Source organism: Strix uralensis, chromosome Z (genome assembly GCF_047716275.1).
Source record: "Strix uralensis isolate ZFMK-TIS-50842 chromosome Z, bStrUra1, whole genome shotgun sequence".
Lineage (NCBI taxonomy): Eukaryota > Metazoa > Chordata > Aves > Strigiformes > Strigidae > Strix > Strix uralensis.
In genome coordinates, this window is record NC_134012.1 from 98374939 (window position 1) to 98394482 (window position 19544).

Genomic DNA, 19544 nt, shown 5'->3' on the forward strand with positions numbered 1-19544 from the left:
TCCTGAGATGGCAGCAATTACCCCAGATGTGCCTTTTGCAGGACAGGTTGGCTCAGAGCCCATTTGGATATCTCTAGCCAGGTTGCATCATGTGGGGCAGACAGGCTCAGAGCAATATAAAGACATTTTTCAAAAGTTTTAAAATTATTTAAACTCTTGAATCCCATCTGACTTCAGTTAGAGCTTGTGTTACTCTAAGTGACGTGTCCAAAGATCATGGCAAAGCTACATAATTTTTATCTCTTAAAGTTTTCACCCAACATTTTAACTGTAAGAGCAGTCCACCTGCAGCAACGTTACTTTGGCTTTCATACCAAAGGATGGTTGCATATATAAAGGTGACATTATCTCCTGTGAAGAGCTCCTCATCTGCATTCTTTACCAATAATAATGTGTTTCACTTCTGCAGGACTTGTAGCACCTACAGGAGAGAGAACAGGCTTCTCTCCTAACTCAGACATCAGCTGAATTATTAACAAATTCTAATGAAAGAATTGCTAACCCTTTCAGTATGACCGAGCCCACATGAGCACGGCTTGACCTTCAGAGCCCAAAATGGAATAGAAAAATACAATTACATGCATATAAATTAGATTTTTACTGATCTACTCAGCATCTGACTTTAAAAAAGAGGCAACAGCTACCCAAAAAGTGAGGTGGAAGAAGGGAGTCTCTTTTAGAAAAAGTTTTGCCCCTATTTTAATAATATGCAAAATGTTCATGACCACTGCTTTCTGAAAAGCACCAGCAAGTTTTATCTGAGCAGCAATGAAGCCAAGGCAAGTTTGTGTATGGCGTGTGATATAACAGCCTGCTCTCCCTGGGGAAAAGAGCAAGGGCAATTCAGACACCAGAGACTCCTCTCATCTGTCTGGTCTGGCCTCCCTGACCCCTTGCTGAAGGAAAAGAGGAGTGATGCATGCAGGGAGGGGGAAAAGGGAACTTGTACCAGGATTAAATGCTGATAGAGGGCTGTGAGGAAGAAACCACACAGGGAGAAACGTGGGTGAGCTAGGTCTGCAGCTGTCAGAAGAGACCAGGCATTTCCCCAAATACCCATCACCATCCTCTCAGGGCTGGCTGGGCACATTCCCCTGTTTCCTATCGCTTCACATCAAGGGACTCAGGACCTTTGGAAATTCTCGGAGCCAGAGCAAATATTCCCCAGGGCACAAACACCACGAGGGCTAGACCTGACATAGCAGTTTCCAGGATAACAATGGAGATAGGGGTGGGGGGTGGATGAAAAAAAAGCCAAGAATAAATACAAACTACACATCGAGCTGCAATCCACTGGGGGAACAGCTTGCAAACACTAAGCAGGAAGCCATTTCACCATGGATACCCAAAGTGAGGGTGTACCAAGCTTTGATCAGCTCTACAGAAAGGGACAGTCCTGTATGCACAGGGAGATAGGCGAGATGACATAATAGGTCTTTTCTAACTCCAAGTCTTACGCTTCTATAATCTGGCAGCTAAAGGTCACAGATTTCTCAAGGCTAATGCTCTCTGTCTATCTCCTGCACTGCAGCAGCAGGGGAATTAGCCTGTCAATAACAATCAGAGCTGATAATAGAGGGTTAAAGGTTGCAGATGCTTTAGGTAAATGGACCGAGCGGAGGTGCAATGTGGTTATAACACTGGCTAACGCTTAGATAAAGGTTATTTAAATGAACTGCTATTTAAGCGGGAGCCCACCCCAAACATTTGGATTAAACTGTATCTGTTACCCTAATTAAAACATTCTGCTCGCACATACGCACTAGTGCAGCCCAGGCGGCAGCAACCCGTTTTTCTCGGTGCAGAACCAGCCAGCGAGGCTGGGTGCTGGGGCCGTGCGTGGAGTGGGGAACACGCCGGTGGCTGCCCTTCATGGCACCGAGCAGCACCTCCCAGCCAATGTCTGCCATTGCCTTCCTCTAGAGAAGAGGCGTCAAATGCAGCGCTCATGTGCCTCACATTTGGCAGCTGGACAGGACTAAGAGCTGGTTTTTTCTCTAAGGCCAAGAGTCGAAAAGTTGGAGCTAGTGGGAAGAGTTTGGTTTTTCTTCCCATTTCCCCCCAGGTTTGTCTTTTTATTATATTTAGGTTTTGTTTCCATCTGGAACAGGAAAGCTTTGCTTCTGTAGTGATAAGAAACATTGCCTGGCTTGTCTGCAAAGGTGAGATGGCAGCTGAGGCAGCCCTAAACCCAGCGAGTTTAGGAAAGCTGCCAATTCCTTCCCTTAAGAAAATAAGTGCAATTCTTCAAAATATTTTAAAATTTTCATTTTAAACTCCCCAAACCAGGATGTTCAAAGCTGAAACTCATGCAGGGCTCAATTCACTTGAGCTTCTACTTGACCATGGGTGCTCTTGGGGGGGGTGGTGGTGTCACAGGAGACTCCTGGGCACTTGTACCTACTTTTCAGTCTTCTCTGGCGCAGGGACACCATTTCGTAGAGCTCCCGCTCTATGAGACCATCTCCTTCATCTTCATCCAGCCATTTCCCACATGGAAAGGTTTGTTCAATACCAGTGAATGGACAGTAAACCACCACCTAGGAAGAGAGAGACTGTGAAGATGAGTTTGAATATTTTGTAACTGGCAGCCCACTGAAAGGGCTCAATGAATTTCTGATTAAGGCTAAACTGTGATGCATGAAAGTTTTGCTTGTGATTGTTTCCCAAGGACTCCTCATCTGTTTTCTCTCGGCCTCTTTGTCTGTCTAGACAAAAGTAAAACGCTCCCTATATAACTCACAGATAGCAGCCCTCAGTGGGCACTTGGGCAAACTGAGATAAGGGGGAACTTGAACAAAAGGACACAGAGATACAATCTAGGGAGGGTGATCTCCCCGATTTAGGAAGAAGACACCTGGACTTTACCTCACAGGCATGGTCTGGAAAGCGGACACCGTGAGGAAGATCACGTACCTCTTCCTTTTTACTACACAGGCTCGGACTATGTAAATGAATTCCGGGAACTCATTATCATAAGACACCTCTTTCCAGGAACTCTAATGAATATGTATGATTTGTGTGTATGTAAACTGATGTTCCTTGCTAGTTCGGGGACCCCTTATGGTGGAGAATCCCCAGGGCGACCCCAGCACTGCTAATAAAGAATTCCTGCTGAACAGTTCGATTGGATTCTGACTGTTGAGTGAATTTCTTCGTTTCACCACGTACTTTGATACTGAAAACTTCAGTAACTGCAGCAAAGACAGAGATGAAGATCTTGGTCCTGCTCTCAAAACCAGGTTTTCTGGACCAACGTGAACTGGACTGGTTGCACGATTCCCAATTTGGAGTATAGCTAGGACACATCTGTCTTGTTATTCCCACTTTTCCAGAAGTACATCAAAATGGGTCAACCAAGAAGAGGTAAAACACCAAGAGGGGAAGGGAGACGGGACAGGCAGTGTGGCTGCAGGAGTCAGTGTCGTGCCAGTGTGCAGCACATGCCCTCCACCACACCAGTGCACAGTAGGGTTTTGCAGAAAGCACAAGGCACAAAAAGCCTTCAAAGACAGCCTAAGCTGATTTTGCTTACTAGGAAAACTGCATTTCCTCCCAGTTTCAGGGTAGGCAGCCGCCTCCCTCTTCACCCTCCCATTAGCTCCTGCTGATCTTGTAGATGATCTCACACCACATATTGCTCCACTGCCTCCCAGTAACAGCTGTAGTCAGCCACTTTTTTTCCTGAGCTCCAAAGCAAAATCTAAAAAACTTCAGGGAAGTCTGAGTATAGATGATAGCTTTGAAATGCTCAGCACAATCCAAGACTGCATTTCTGTCTGGCCCCTTGGGTGAACATCTGAAGGTGCTTTTGGTGCTGAGCAAACAATAATCTCTACCTTTGTGACTGCAAAGGGGCAATCAACCCAATTAGCAAGTGATTGACTTATGCATCTAATGTGCCTTTGAGGCAATCAGCTACTACCATGCATTATGTATAATATTGATTTGTTAAACCAGGGATATTATAATCCAAGAAAAGCAGAGTTTTAATTTTTTTTTAAACTGTGTTTGATTGTTGGGGTCAGGTTATGAATAGGAAAACAGTCTGACAGCTGCCTACAGACAAACAATTTAGTCTCACCTTCTCACAAAACCAGCCAGAACTGACGCCGCAATTATCATGCCCAATGCTGACTCTGCTGAGAGGGCTGAGAAGAGCAGCTATCTCCACGTTAAAAAGATCTGTCCTGGCACGCTCAAATTCACCTCCTTCCAAGAAAATCTTCCCACTGTTTTTTAAGCCTTTGGAGCCATGGAGGATTACATGGATCTTGGAGTTTGTGCCAGCTCCTCTGATATCTCCTGTCACTACAGCAACGTTGTACACAATACCTGAAGGAATCAGGAATTTGGTTAGGAAGAAAAGAAGGGACGAAAAAGGCTGAGAGTAATCACTTTGATTGGATTTACACTAGGTTCTATTAGTTTCCCACTGGTCTTTTTAACTTTTGACTTACACACAGTGCAATGCTTCATTTGCTTCTGTTCCACACATATCTCTGAGAAACACACAGATATCTTCAGACTGTCCAAGAGAAACAGGTTTGTGAAGATAAACTCCCTGTTGCATGGCCCAATGGAAAAAAGTACGGATTTTTTAATCTCCATGTGATGATTAGGGGAAGAAAGGCAAAAAAAATTGAACTGGCAATTAAGTGACTTCATTTTGAGAGGTACCAAGCACCAAACATGTCAGAGGATGCTGAGAGGATGGAGGAGTGTTTCTTTAAACAGTGGTGGCAAGATCTGTAGCATCACAAAACTCTGGAAACTTGGACTCAGCAGCCTATAATGCTGCTGAAGCCAACAGGACCTTCACTGTCACTGTGAGAGCCTAAAGATCTCAGCAAAACAAGGCTTGGGAGAGGTATTAGCCCAGCGGAAAGAAAGAAAAGTATTTCAGAAAAGAAGTCTGTATGCATAAAAGTTTGCTTGTTTTTTCTAGCTCTGTTGGCCTAAGAAAGGTAACACTTCTTGCTACAAGCCTTACTTCTCAGAAGGCTCCTTGACAGGCACATCTTAGACCTGTGTCACGGCATCAAATAAAGAGACCTCTCTGTAACTGTAACAGTGTTTTAGGGAGCATGTATAAAACATTTGGGGCCCACGCTAAGTTCTTCATTTGCTTAAATCACCCAGAAATTTCACTAGGGACTTCAGATGAAGTAGAAACATCAGAATGCACTCTCTTCTAAACAATCCTCCTTTTAAAGTTTATATTAAAAATTGCATTCAAGCATATATTACTGTGCATGTATCTTCAACAAAACTCATGAGAGCAGGGAAAAAATGCAGAGTCATGAATGGTAAAAAATAAGGGAAGCTTTTAGCAAATGAATTGCTTTTTTTTTTTTTTTTTTTCAGATTTCTTTCTCACCTTCCCTTAATTTTTCCCAACATGCATCCTGCAGTCAGGACTCTGCACCCAGACCATTCCTCATGCACATGCAGGGGGGAACACGAGGCCTGCAGATCTTGAAGATGGTGCAGTGAAGTACAGAACAGCTGTAATGTGCACAGTCAAATTGTTTACCTTTATGCTAGTGAATAAATAGAGGCAGAACAGTATCCAAATAATCCTCTGCCTCATGATAAGTTCTTTTATTGACGTTATTTTCTTTTGAACCTTGACTAGGTTTCTTTTAACAGAGACATAACTTTTGATTGTCTCTGCTCTAACCGTGCTGGATAATAAAAAAGCCAGGTTTAGGGCTCAGCACTGCCTTTCTTGTTTTGTAAAAGGATGTGTAGTTCCCCAGCCAAGAATGTGAAGTATAATACGCACTACTGGGTGACACACTGGTGACTGTGGAAATAGCAACCCACTTTCTGAAAGCTGGTGAGCGACTTGCTGAAGTACAAGCCAGATCTTTCATCCTCTGCCCATCAACCCTTTATCCAGGTGCATCAAGTGATAAATCAGAGTGTAGGTCCTGTGCAGCTTCACCAGTGAGATATGAAGGTGGGAAATGCAATGGTAGTTCAGGGGTCCTCACACAAACCAGCCTGTCACCAGCAGATGGTCCACTGCAGGTCTCCCTAAGCATAAGGCATTCAATCTTCTAAAGAAAACATGGCTAGTAGCATTAATTAGGCCTTTGCATCTTCGCGTTTCCCACCATGGATTCAGCCCATGACTTTACCTGTGGCTTCAGTGCCCCCAACAAGAATGTCTCTCTGGATTTTTCCATCATCTTCATCTAAAGCAAACCAGCGTCCAACTGGGAATTGGTACACACATTTATTGCCAATGTCTTCAATGATCACCTAAGAGAAAAGAAAAAGCACCACAAAATGATGCAGAGAAAGAAAGGTGTTACACAAGGGGATGTCAGAAGAACAGAGACTTAATGTACACACTCTCACCTCATATTTAATGTATTCAATACTCAAGCAGATCCCTTTCCACTCCCTAATTAGCACTGATAGAATTTCAGACAATCAGTGAGTAAAAAAACAGGCTTTTTTCTTTTCTGTTTTTTATCCAGTGAACTCAATCTGCATCTCTCGCACTGTATGAGACCAGATGTCTCTGCTAGCAAGACCAGCTGGCTGGCCCGTCTTCCTTCTCTCCAGAGCCCGTTTGCTGGCTACTCTTCTCCATCAGCTGAACGGCAGTTCTTTGTTCTGTTTTGGGAACAGGCTGCCTTCTTTCTCTCTCAGTTTTAGAGCCTTATTATAAAATATTACCAAGGAATTTCAGGACAAATCAAGACCATCAGATCAGCTTGTGTGACCTAGTAGTATTGTGTTATCCCACTCAGTTGCTCTGGGGTGGAAGAAGACAGCCATGGTGGCAAAGACAGCCATGAAACCCTGTGCTAGGAATATTTCTAATTTGGAAGGATTTAGCTCTTGGACCTATCTAGATACATATTTTACAGAAACAAGCCAGGGAACAGTCTTTGCCTTTAATACCAGACTAAGCCAATGTTACCCACTTGGAGTTTCTTGCACCTCCTGCTGAGGCATTTCTTACCAATATCCTCTTCTGGATTCCTGAAGCTTGCCATAGAGTTACTGCAGTATTTTAAACAAGCAATGAAGAGTACCGAAGATTTTCAGCCAGAAAAGAAGAAATCAAAATCTCTACTCACCTGCATGGCTTATGTCTCAGAGAAAAAAAGTAAAATCACTATTAGGGATAGAAAGTCCTTACCACTTTTTTCTGTCTTCTCAGCAAACAGGGAGACTCTGTTCTTTCTGATAGATTTGTGAAACCATTCTTTGGAAACCAGAGCTTGCCCTCCTGTCACTCATCCCACACTGCGCTCTCACCTGTAGCATTACCGATTCTCATTGTACCTCCGCAGAAACAGACAGTGGTGTCTGTCAGGGATGGGACTGTCAGCATGAGAGCACGATGTTGTGCTGACATGTTAGAGACTTAAATATATGAGGTTCAGGAAAAATCTCAACACTCAGATTCCCCTCTACCAGCTGATCCTCTTTGGATTCCTGTTAATATGTTTAATCGTATATTTAGAGGTGGAACACCAGCTCTGAGTATAAACCACACTAAAAACACATCAAACATGGGAACATCTAATGATGCTTAGCAAGTTCATCCTGGAGTGACAATGTTAGAGTCCCCAGGTATTGCAGAAAATTACAGAAAAACGTCTACCAATGGTAGATGACAACTGGGCCGTTTTAGCTCATTCCTCCAAGCTTTCAGTTGAACTTGCAAGGAAAAAATAGTCTTTTACTTAATCACAAACATCTCAGCGGTTCCTGTGGCAGAAGATAGGATTAGTGTGTTGGCTGCCCCTAGTCATTACTTCAGGCTTTGGGACTTAAGCAACCAAACCAACATCAAAATGCCACGCAGACTTCATCTGCAATGTGAGAAAGAGGTTCCTTTTCTGTGGGTTCCCCCCTCCCCCCTATTTATTACAGGGATTACAACAGCTCTATTTTTCATCTTCTGCATTTTTCATGCACAACCAGCATAAGTTTTAGTACAGTATATGGTGATGGTGGAAAAGCATGTGCTAATATTTGCATTTGTAATACGTCAAACCACCCTGCTATCTAGGATTTACAAATTTGGGGTCAGATCTTCAGTGGATTAAAGACAGCTGTGTTAAACTACACCAGCAGAGGAAAGAAAATCAGATTAGAGGAAAGAGTCATAGATTTCTCCTTTTAAAATATTCCTTCAACCATTTCACTAAAAGCTGCAATAACTTAACGCCTTAGAGCAGGAGATTAAAATGAGGAGGAAAGTGGGAGTGGAAGAAAAGGATCTTTGTGGCAGGTATATAATTTTTGTTGTGTCAGTGATAAATCACTGAAATTTGGCCAAAGCTGTAAGTCTTTGCAAATTTCCAGTGTGAACAGACTCAACAGATATTTCTTAGACTCTGGTATCTTTACCATCTTGGCAATGAGTTAAGTCCACAGAGTGAGAGGGGGCTTGGAGGCTCCAGCTTGGAGAATTGCCCCTCATCCGTCAAAGAAACTGCAGTGACTGAGACAGGAGAGATGTTACTAGAGCAGGAAAATTCAAGTCTTAGCAAGTGGATTTTCTCACTGCCACAGAGTCGCCTGAGATGCTTGACAATTTACCCTAACACAGAATGTCCCTCATTTTCTAACTACCCAATCTGAACCTGCTGCACCTGGTTTAGATGCACCACACTGGCACACATCAGGCTGCTGCCAGTGCTTCATCAGTCCCCCTTTGCTCTGCAGAAAAAGAAGTGCAGGAGAGGATACTTCTGGAAAGGTGAAAACTTGATTTTTGCCTTTCTCAGTAACCAGGAACCTGTATCACCAGAAAACATCTTTGCATTTCTTGGCATCTAATGACCAAGAGGGTAAGTGAGACATTTTGATCCCACAACAGGTTTATGTAAATGTCTGAGGAGTAACTAACCTTTGCAAGGAACCAGCCAGCAGAGCCTCCCTTGTTATTATGCCCTATATTAATTTTCCTTAACCTTCCCAGATTCGGAGCATCGAGTGTGAACTTGTCCTCTGCTCCCTTTTCAAAGTTGTCATTGTCGTTGTCCAGTTTCCTCACACCTGAGAAAAAATAGAGAAAAACCAAGGAGGAAAGGGTTACTGGCACATGAGTGTTTGTAAGTGGAGAAATACTTAGGAATGTCACCACTGACTGAATCGCATATTCTCCAGGTACCAGCTCTCTGTAACCAGGATTCAAGGTAAAGGCAGAGGACTTTATATTCTAATAAAAATACACCTTTTCTTGAGCACACAAAAGACCAGGATTTTCACTCTAGTGTCACAGTTACTTACAGCTCTTAGAGTTTTCAGAAATATATGTCCAGATGGCTCTTGCATCTTTTTTTCATACCACCACATTTCCCTTTTATTTTTAATGTCTTTAAAAATCTCCAAACTATTTAAAAAAGGCTTTGGTCACAAGCTGCAGATTTTGACATTTCAGGACACAGCATACTTTGCTGCATCACACAGGAAGGATTTCTTTTCAGATTAGGACCCAGCCAGAGCTATTGGCTTTTCCTGATCTCACAGGAGTTTGCCTTTATGAAAAGTATTAAAGCGCTGACCCCAGTTGCAATCATTGCTGTTCCTGTGCGAGCAATGCTGCGAGTGGGACTGAACCCACCCAAGGCACCAAAGCTGGGAAAGGTGTCAGAGGGCAATTCATCCCACTTACTTACCTCAGAAGGGGATAAATAACTTTCTAGGGGTGTTATTTCTCCGTGTAGATATGACAAAGCACCTGGAGAACCAGCTTAGATTTAGACTCCCTCTTTCAGATGTCTCCAGTGAGATCAGATGAATCCCCTTGTAAAAGTCTAGAGAATTAATCAAGGATAAGACCTATCCAATAGGTTTCATAATCTGTTCAAGGACACTTGGCAGACATCATGTCATTATTTCTTGAATTTGACAGGACAGGTGCAATATAGAAGAGACAGAATATTTGCTCTCTGGGTCTCCAGGAATTTCTACTCACTCTTCTCCATAGCATGACCCAGAGGGTTTGGTCTGGGCACATCTTTTTTTATTATTAAATTAAAAATATTTTTTAAAAAATAAATTCAAGTTTCTAGACCATTGTCATAGTACAATCTACATTAAAAAGAAAAAAGAAAAAAGGGAAAAAGGGAAAAAAGGAGAAAAGGAAAAAAGGAGAAAAGGAAAAAAGAAAAAAAATAAAAAATTAAAAAATGAAAAAAACGAAAGGGAAAAGGGAAAAAAGGAAAAAAAGAAAAAAAAAAAGAAAAAAGAAAAAAAAAAAGCTGCCACCATTAAATTAAAGCCAGCTAGTATAAACCTTGGTTAGATTATCTTTCTAAATGGCCAAGCAGGCTCAGCCACACTGAAAGGTCAGAATTATCAATCCAGGGACACAGAAAGATGGGACAAGCAGCTCTCACTGCATGCACTGTAAATACGTATTTGTGTTGGGTCCCTCAGCAGACTAGGAGTTACCGCACTGGTTTATGCTGGTGGTTTATACTGCATTTTCCCAGGGTCTGGGTTTTTTGGTGGTAGGTAACTTCAGTGATGCTCACAGCCCAGCCACAATTGCTGGTTTGCAGATGCAGCTTCCAGAAGCTGTGGATGTGAGAAACCCCAGAGCTAACACCACCATTTGTTGTGCCTTTCACTCAGCCAAATTATTCTGCATTTGACAGATTGCTGCTGTGTGTTGTTCAGATCACAGGCCTGTAGAGCAGGAAGAAATGTTTTAGGAAATTATTTGCATTTGAATACCTGTGTCTCCTTTCTCACCGAAGATATTAATGAAGACATCCGCATCTGTTCCACTGCCACTAACTTCACCAGTAAAAACTCGGACCACGTATTTGTTGACTGCAAGGAGAGAGGCAGAATCGCAATACATTAATTACTCAATGGCTTGATACAAAACATAATAGTACAAACCAATTCTGGTTGTGCTGATGTTATCTTGAAAGCATGTCTGAACCATGGCTCCTGATACACTGACCCTCTCCTCCATGAGAGGAATAAAATCCATAGTCAGAGCTCTAACACTGCATATTCACTGCCCAGGGCAAGAGGAACAGATCACCCAGTTCCTGGCCTTGACATGAAAGTTGAAATAGATGAGAAGAAGGTGCAAATTTTGATGTTGATACACGGCTATTAAATGAACTCGGACCTACACACCAGCTTTGCTTTTTCAAAACAGCAATGAGTTACAGAGCCAGCCATCAGACCAAGCTCAGACCTGACCCCTCTGGTCCAAATGCTACCCTAGAGCTATTTTTGCAGTTTAGCTTCTATTAAGCCTGGCTGGTGACAAGTATTTTGAGGAAAAATCAGTCATGCTGCACGAGCACAAAAATTTGAAGGTGACCACCCTGCTACTCTGCCCAGTTAAAAACAAAAAAAATCCATCTTTTCATTTAGTGAAAAAACAGGAGTAAAGCCCAAGAGCTCTGACACTGTGAAGCTACATCATGTGGGGCACTGTTAGGTACTGGAAGTGTGAGGAAGGCAAAACAGCAAAACAGTGAGAAATCTGCAATGCACACATTTTCCTTGACACAGAGTGCCCAGAATAAACACAGGACAGGACGAAGGTCCAGTGATTTGTGTTTGATGAGGCGCCAAGGAGGAACGCGAAGTGGGGTGCAGGCTGCGCGGTCCCATTCTTTCACTTCAAGGACAGATTTATCTCCTGTTCTACTCATTTCCCTCGAAATATGATTTTTTGTAGCAACCGTCCAACTCTGTGCCTCATCCTCCCTTCTTTCCCACACAACCCATCTGCACCCATCATACCAAGTCTACCTTGCTTCCCGTCCTCCCTCTTTTTCCCACAAAAACCAATTGTATCCCTTGGCACCACGAAATTAATTCTGTCGTTACTGACAGAATAATGGCTTGACTACAGTCCCACCCACTCACCATACCTACTAAGATAAATAGTACCCCAAGTTGGTACCTAACTTGGAGGGACAATAATCCGACACCAAAACGGAGGGACAGATCGACGGGTTTGTGCTCTTGCCCCGCCCCCAGAAGGAATGCCTTTTGGTAAGACTTCCTCGGCCACGCTGAGTGTATCCCCGGGAACTGTGTGTGTGTGATTGCAATCCTTTTCTTTTGTGTAGTGCTATATAGCCAACCTGCAGTTTGTGCATTTATCATAGGCAATCTTAAAGAATCTGTAGATGTTGCATGAAAATAAACCGTACTATTCGTGAATCTGCTTCTCTTGAATGCAACCAGACTCACAGTGTATGGTCTGTTTGGGCTGGGTCAGACCTATAGTGACAGCCACTAATCCGCACTATTCGTGAATCTGACGGCTTTTTTTGAATGCAACTGGACCTACGGCACAGGGGCTGTGCGGGCATCTGGGTCAGACCTATAGTTACAGCTCCAATTGGCATACCTATTAAGGGATAAATCCAGCCGCCCCTAGCCCCTCTAATCTCTGAGGACCAGCTAGAATGCAAGGGGATTTATCTCTTACCAAATTTATTCTCACCCTAAACGCAACAGGCACCAAGCAACACAAAAATCACACAGGTGAGCCATACCACAAACATTTCACACATGTCATGTCAGTGAGTTTAAGAAGCAAGTTCTTCAGAGGGGTCACGATGGGATTAACTTGGCTCCAAAGGACAGCAAGGATGAGCTCAGCTTCTTCTGAATCTAGTGAGAAAACTGCCATGGCCTTCAGTATGACTGTATTTGGGACAAACATGAGCAACTTTCAAAATCTACCACCGAAGTCTACCTGACTACCTTGTTCATCCAAGCAGACTCAGCCATGACAGCTGTCTAGTGCCATACCCTCTGTGCAGAACCAGTGCTGGAGACAGACAGCAAGACACAAAACAAAACTGATAAAGATTAATGCAAAACCTACTACTGAACAGTACCTGATGTCCTATATGCCCTCGACAAAGTATCTGTTATACCCTGTATTACTGAGCCCTGGCTAGCCCGTACTGAAAGCTCTGCACTACATCACCCCTTAGTTTCTGAGCCCTGGGCATGTTGCTTCTGCAAAAGGGACAAAATGCACAGGCTGCCTCACACATACCTCCCTTTCAAAAATAAAACTTTTTGCATCATGGTCCATGGTGAGCAACTTTCTCCCTTTGGCAGGTGCAAAGTTAGGGGAGAAGCTTGTCTGGGCTTCCCAGCCAACACCAGAAATTAATTCCCTCAGAAGCTACAGATCATCAAAAACCCTGTGTTACCATTCCCAGAGTGGGTCACCTGCCTCCTCCACCATAATCAGTGTATATTAAAATTTATTCTAAAAGACAGCAGACACTTTGGTGCACATGCTCCTGCTGAGGCAGAGGATGTGAGAGCAAGCGTATGAGAAGCAGTTGTTGAACCATCCCCTGAATTATAAAGATGTGCTCAGCTCCCGGGGTGAGGAGTACAAGGGCAGAGCCTAAACAGAAGGGAAAATCACCTGTCACAGTTTAATGAATGTGCTCTGAAAAGGCTAAAAATCGAGCTGACATTCTTGGCGCCCCAACACAAAACATGCCATTACAAATAAAATAATAACGATAAAATTGCAATAAATACTAAATAACAAGAAAGAGGAGGACAGAACCAGGCTCAGACAAGGGAGAAAATGCTTTAATGTTTCTCTTTAACTCTTTTGCTTCAGTTCATAGAGCTCTAACAATCTTCTAGAGATATGTTAACACTAAAGGATTTCATTTGCGCTAGCCAAGGGTGGAGATCGTGCAATTTATAGCTCCCATTTGGCCACTAAATTGCTCTAAGTGACCCATTGTACATTGGGATCTTTAATCACAGACCACATTTTTCAAGAAGCTTTGCTCCTTGCACCTCCTTTAGAACATTTATTCTGATGGCAGTGATTAATTTTCCACCCCACATCAGGGGGCAGAAGAACCTGATGGGATGAAAGGATCCACAAAAGGACAAGAATCAGCAGCTGAACTTCGATTACCCTTGTAAGATCAGGCTTTATGCCTCTGAAGTGTAGTCCTGAAGGATGCCTGAACACATGCAGAGCACCAAGGAGGACATGTAGAGAACAAGTCCGTAAAGAGCAATCAGCAGCAGTGACCAAAAATGGGGCAGGAGAGGCACCTTGTTCAGCTTCTGCAGAAATATGTCTGGTCAACAAGAAAAATGCCAGTAAAATTGTTTGTCAGATCCAACACCTTGAAAGATTTCTCAGCATGGCTGTATTTCAAATCTACGGTTTATAATGATATCATCCGACAAGCTGCTCAGAACACCAAGAGTGATCCCCAGGGCTCTATGCACACACGACGTTGCTGTCAGTGTCAGCATGGAGACCCCCATGGTGGAGCCAATTCTTGAGCCCGCAGAGATGGGCAATGCATTGGGTTATCATTTTGGGCTGGTGGCAATCACAGGGCACTGTGCTGCAAGTGTTTTATGTTGTCCCCTAAAATAAAAGCAAGGCTGGGGTGCACGGCATGTGCTAGCATGCCTCTTCTCCGTGCTTCTTGCAGATGTGTTTCCATAGGCAAAGATGCTCCAAGAGCATTAGTGGTCCTTGGTTTAGGTCACAGCAAATCCCTGCTTCATGGGCCACAGGATCACACCCAGTGTGCACTCACCAGATTTTCCCCTTCATTTTTTTCATATGTTCCCAACTCTGAAACTGTGCACTCAAGCCAGTCCCCATACCTGCCCCATCAGTTCTGCGTGCAGGACAATTTTAGTTCCTTCATCTTCAGGAAGCAAACAGATCAATCCTGAGCCATGCTGAATTTTTGCCAGCACTCCCTCCCTCTCTAAGCAATTCAACACTCAGCTGCAGCAGAGAGAGCAGCTCTTCATTCTGCTTAGGGGTCCTTCTGTGCTTCATACATCAGCACATCTTGCAGAATTACATGGTGGATGTGCAAATTTAAATAGAAAGGGATGCTACATCTCAAAAAGACAGTGAGGATTCAGCTGCTAGAAGCATGCAGGAAAAGGCTGTCATTGCAGCCAGGCAGAGATCTGGCTGAAGTGAAGCACTCTTCATTTTAAGCATGGGTGGATGTTGTTCCCTATTCTGTAAACCCTTAATCATGCATTATTTAAAACAGTAACATCATCTTTTCAAAAATACCCACTTGCCTTTTTTTAATCTCAATACATGGCTCTGAGTTCATCTGCAAAACAGAGATCAAGATGTTGCCTGGGTATTTTTTTTTTCTGAATGCTTCTCCTAGCACTGGGAACATGCAAAATGCTAATGTACGGCTGGTAGAAGCTGTGACTCCATCTATCAGTGCAGGCTTGCTGCAGCACAGGCACGGAGAGGGGAGCTTTCCTAGAAGTGAAATTATCAGCTTCAGAGGCACGAACTGCAAGATGCCAGGAGCAGAACAGCTAACAAAAATTCAGTAGCGAGAGCAGCAACTATTTCTTGCAGTCTTGCCTTTTCTCATTGCAACACACAAGCGCAAATGTCCTGTGTGGTTACAGCACCTTCCTTTTCTTTATGCTCTGTTAGAGACAATCCAGCTCCCCCTGACATCTCTCATCCAACACACTGACACACACAAAGCTGTCCCAAGAAGGCATTTGGAGGCGTTGCCAGGATGCCATCTCTGGGGAGCAGTGGGGTAGCGCTAACTGATATGATCCCACTGCATTAATTTAGCAAAGGTGTGACAGTCAAGCAGCTTGTCTGTTACTAATCAACTCAGCCACGGCTTTCAACAGCTAAGAGGAAAGATTAATATTGCGGCGCAGGCTAGAGTCAGGCTCTTTCCACTGAGAGCCACGGGGTTTATTTTGGTGAAGGGCTGTGATGATACAGGCACTCCTGACACTGCTCCTGGGGGAGGAAGGGCATGGCAGCCCCCCTACCCCCCCGTATATCCAGTCTAGGCTGACCCCACTGCCGTCTCCATCCCAAGGAGCCAGGCTGCAGCACTAGCCCCACACATTGGCCAGGATCTTTTCATCCAACCTCAGCACCCCTGGGTGTTCTTGTGCAAGTTCTCTCCTGCCTCCAGCCATGGAAAATGCATGGATACATCCCAGACAAACCCTTCCACCTGCAAGCTGCAGCTGAGTGCTCAGCCGTGTGATATTCATCTGTTAATGCCGTTTATTTAGCAATATGGTATCACGGCCACCTGAAACGCCATAGGATGGAATTGCCTAAAGAAATCTTGTAGCTAATATTATTTGGGGCATTAGATAGGGTGTTTACGCACAAGCCGCTGAGTTTGTAGCAGCAGGAGCACCAGATATTAAGCAGGGAAACAAAGTCAACCGTGTTTCATTACCCAGAGTTATCACCTCCTGTGGGGCACAGTGAATTCCCCACTAGACATCCCTGCCTGTCTCCATCATGCGTGACCCGCCACGGAGCAGGGCAGCAGCACAGCATCCGACAGCTAAGAAACGTCACAGCCTTCAGAAGCAAAACACGCTGGGTTAAAAGCAGGGAGCTAAGTTGTAGGCAGTGACGGATTCTTCTAATAAGGCAACTTTTAGCAATTACCCTTCTGTTTTCGCAGTGCTCCCAAGGGTGGCAATGTTTAAGATCCATCCTGTACTGCTCAGCACTGAGCAGGCAGATTTCAGAAGAGAAGGTGGGGTGGAACGGGTAGAGGAAAGGCAATGCTACTGTCTTGGAATTGCTTCTGGCAAAGAAATACATTTGTGGTTAGTGTGAAAAGCAAAAAGAATTGTTGCTAGAGGGAGAGGCAGGGGGCTGGTTCTGCAGGCAAGGCACAGTTTCAACCTGAGTCTGCCACAGCCTTTTTGCACACACTCGGGAAGGTGTTTAACGTCCATATGCCTCAGTTCCTCGCTGTCAGATGAAGTCAGTCATTCCAGCCCACCAGAAATTGTCTGACAAAATCTCTTCTTGACGGAAAGCACTGGCTTGTCAAAATGGAAGCTCCTTTATACTACTTCTGACAGCATATTCCTCAGTGGCAGCTAGACTTCTTGGTCAGAGCAACGTTAAAAGGTCAGGCAGCCTATGTTTAGGGCATGAAGCTGGGATCTGGCATCCCAACACATTTAATTTGGAGCAAGCATTTTAATTTACTTCCTCTCTGTCCTGGGAAAGAGCCCATCCCACCAGGCTAACACAACCTCTTCTAGATCAGCTGCTCCTGACCTTCTGGTGGAGATGCCTTACTGCATTTTCTTACACAGGACTGTCTCTGGAGTCTCTGCAAACACCGCAGAAAACTCTCCCAGCCCTATTCATTACACCCCTCTCTACCACAGTAGCAGCGACCCTAGAGATAGCTACACAGAGCAAGACTTAATGAGAACCTAAAGCAACCCCTCTAAAAGCAGAGGAGCCCTGCTGAGTTCACCACGAGCTAAAAAAAGCATGGCCTCTTCTTGCACACAAAGTAACTGCATGCAGTTAAGGAAGAATTTTTTTCCCCATCCAGGAAAGGGTTGAATTCAAAGAGTTGGTTTAGAGCTTGAAAATAATTAATCTCTGTTAAGAGTAATTGACAACTATCTTTCCTTAATGAGCTGCACCCTCAGAGGTGGTGAACAGCTCCTTAAACCAAGGGTTCAAACTGGAAATGCAGATTACAAGCACACCTGGAGCACAGGGGATGCTGATGAAGAAAGAGTTTCGCATTGCTTTTGGCCATGAGCACCTCTGCCAAAACGCGGTGTTAGTGGGGGAGGAATGCTGAAGAACCTTTGCATGGCTTTGGGGCGCACATCGTCAGAGGCAGAGCCAAGGATGCAAGGCTGCCGCAACCTTGGATCAGCATTTCATTAATCTCAGAAGAGCTCTCTAAAAGTCTGTTTTTAAGAAAGAGATATTCTTGCTACTACCCAAGGAGGTATAACACAAGGGGAAAGGGAACAATTACGTTTGCTCTGCAGAATATTGCATTATCCTCAACTGCTGCCTTGTGCCCCTCCTGTAATGAACTCAGCCTCTTGGTCTCCCCATCCATCCCAGAGACCACAAGATTCAGCCCCATTTTGTGTGGCTCTTGCATGAAATCAAAGTATGCATCCAAACAGTTAATATATTAGGATTCAGCCTGGATCATCCCTCTGCAAAGCCTGTGAGAGGCAATCTACCACATGCAGGAGTCTTTACTTGTAGGATATGCTAAACTGATGTTCCTACTGCGACTTCAAAGTGATGATGACATTTTGAAGTGAGCTTTAAGCGACCTTGCTCAAGAGACAATAGCGGTTTAGCTGCAGAGGCATGGAGCTTTGCATGGGGCAACACACCTTGCGACAGTAGCACGGAAATCCTTGTTCATCTAATTCTCCAAGATTTCTCATTATTTTTCATTAGTTCAGCCCCACAGTGGGAGCCCATGAAGAAAAAAATGCAGACATTTCACAAAAGAAATATCTGCTTCCTGCTTTCCCCAGATCTGCTATTAGCAAAATTGGGGAAATAACTGAAAATTCCCTCTTGGGTAAAATATTTATGCTCTGAACAAAGAATGAAATAATTTTACAGTATAGTTTAAAATCATATTTTTATCACTGTACCTCAGTCTTGCTCTGTGTAAATAAGATATGTAAATAAAGTTACTTTATTTCCAAACTGATGGTTGAAATAATTACAATATCTAGACATAACTGGACAAAATTCTCCCCCATCTTCACTAACATGCTGCGCTATTTTTTTTTATTGGATGCATAAACCTGTATATAGAGATGTCTCATGCCTCTCCAGAATTTTTTCTTTTGAAACATGAGGTCCTTTATATGAATTATAAATCCCTATTTCCATCCTATTTCTGAGCTCTGTGCCTCTTGTCTTCCTTGTGGTTTTCAAGTCACCAGTGTTTCTTTTCATTTCTACATTTCAATTTCTCATTGCCCTTACCTATCTTTAGAGACAAAAGAACAGGCAAAAAATATGTTACAAGTAAAATATCCATAGCTGCCTGGTTTTAGACATGGTGATATCAGCTGGGCAAAGTTTTCAGGGAGAGTAAAATCCTTATTAGATCAACTGAAGGTTTTTTTTTTTTTAAAAAAAGACATTTTTGGATGGTCAGTGTGCCAGATAGCATGTCAGGTTTTTTTCCAGTAATGTCATTTATGTAGTAAAAGATATTACTCCCTCTACAAACCTTGTTTATAAAATGTTTCAGTACGCAGCAAGACCTCATCCTTAATACAGGGGGTATTCACCATTATTCAAAAGTAAACAACTCATATTTATTTCATAAATATATTAAGCTGCATTTTCCTGTGCTGATTATACACTTCCAGTTCTCAATGTAAATAAAATGAGTTTAGATGAGCAGGTAACACCTATTAATATTTTATTTCCCCCCTAATACATTCTCAGAAATAATATTTTTATTTTTTCTGATCATGGAAGTTTCCAAAATGTAACACCTCATTTTGAATCATGACCCAGAGGAGACCAGAGAGGGACCAGGCCCACTCTCCAGGCCTGGGACTTTGTAAAATCAGGCTGCAAAGCCCACAGGGCATCATCACTGACTGGTGCCTTGCACCCAAAATGCTGCTCTTCATCAGAGCTTCTAGCACCAGTCCATTATTGAGAAATATTGGCTGCAGCTTCAGTTTGGACCTAGTCCAGCCCTGGGGGGCATGCA

At 43.5% G+C, this 19544-nt stretch overlaps 1 protein-coding gene across 1 annotated transcript in view; it reads right to left on the reverse strand.

Annotated features, from left to right (window-relative positions):
- LOXHD1 (lipoxygenase homology PLAT domains 1) overlaps nucleotides 1–19544 on the reverse strand; it is a 146347-nt gene that overhangs the window by 93526 nt on the left and 33277 nt on the right. Inside the window, exons 7-11 of the mRNA XM_074856970.1 lie at nucleotides 10720–10818; nucleotides 8885–9033; nucleotides 6147–6270; nucleotides 4085–4335; nucleotides 2405–2540 (exon numbers count right to left, since the gene is read on the reverse strand). Coding sequence (XP_074713071.1) covers nucleotides 2405–2540; nucleotides 4085–4335; nucleotides 6147–6270; nucleotides 8885–9033; nucleotides 10720–10818 — 759 coding nt within the window. The remainder of the gene's footprint in view (nucleotides 1–2404; nucleotides 2541–4084; nucleotides 4336–6146; nucleotides 6271–8884; nucleotides 9034–10719; nucleotides 10819–19544) is intronic.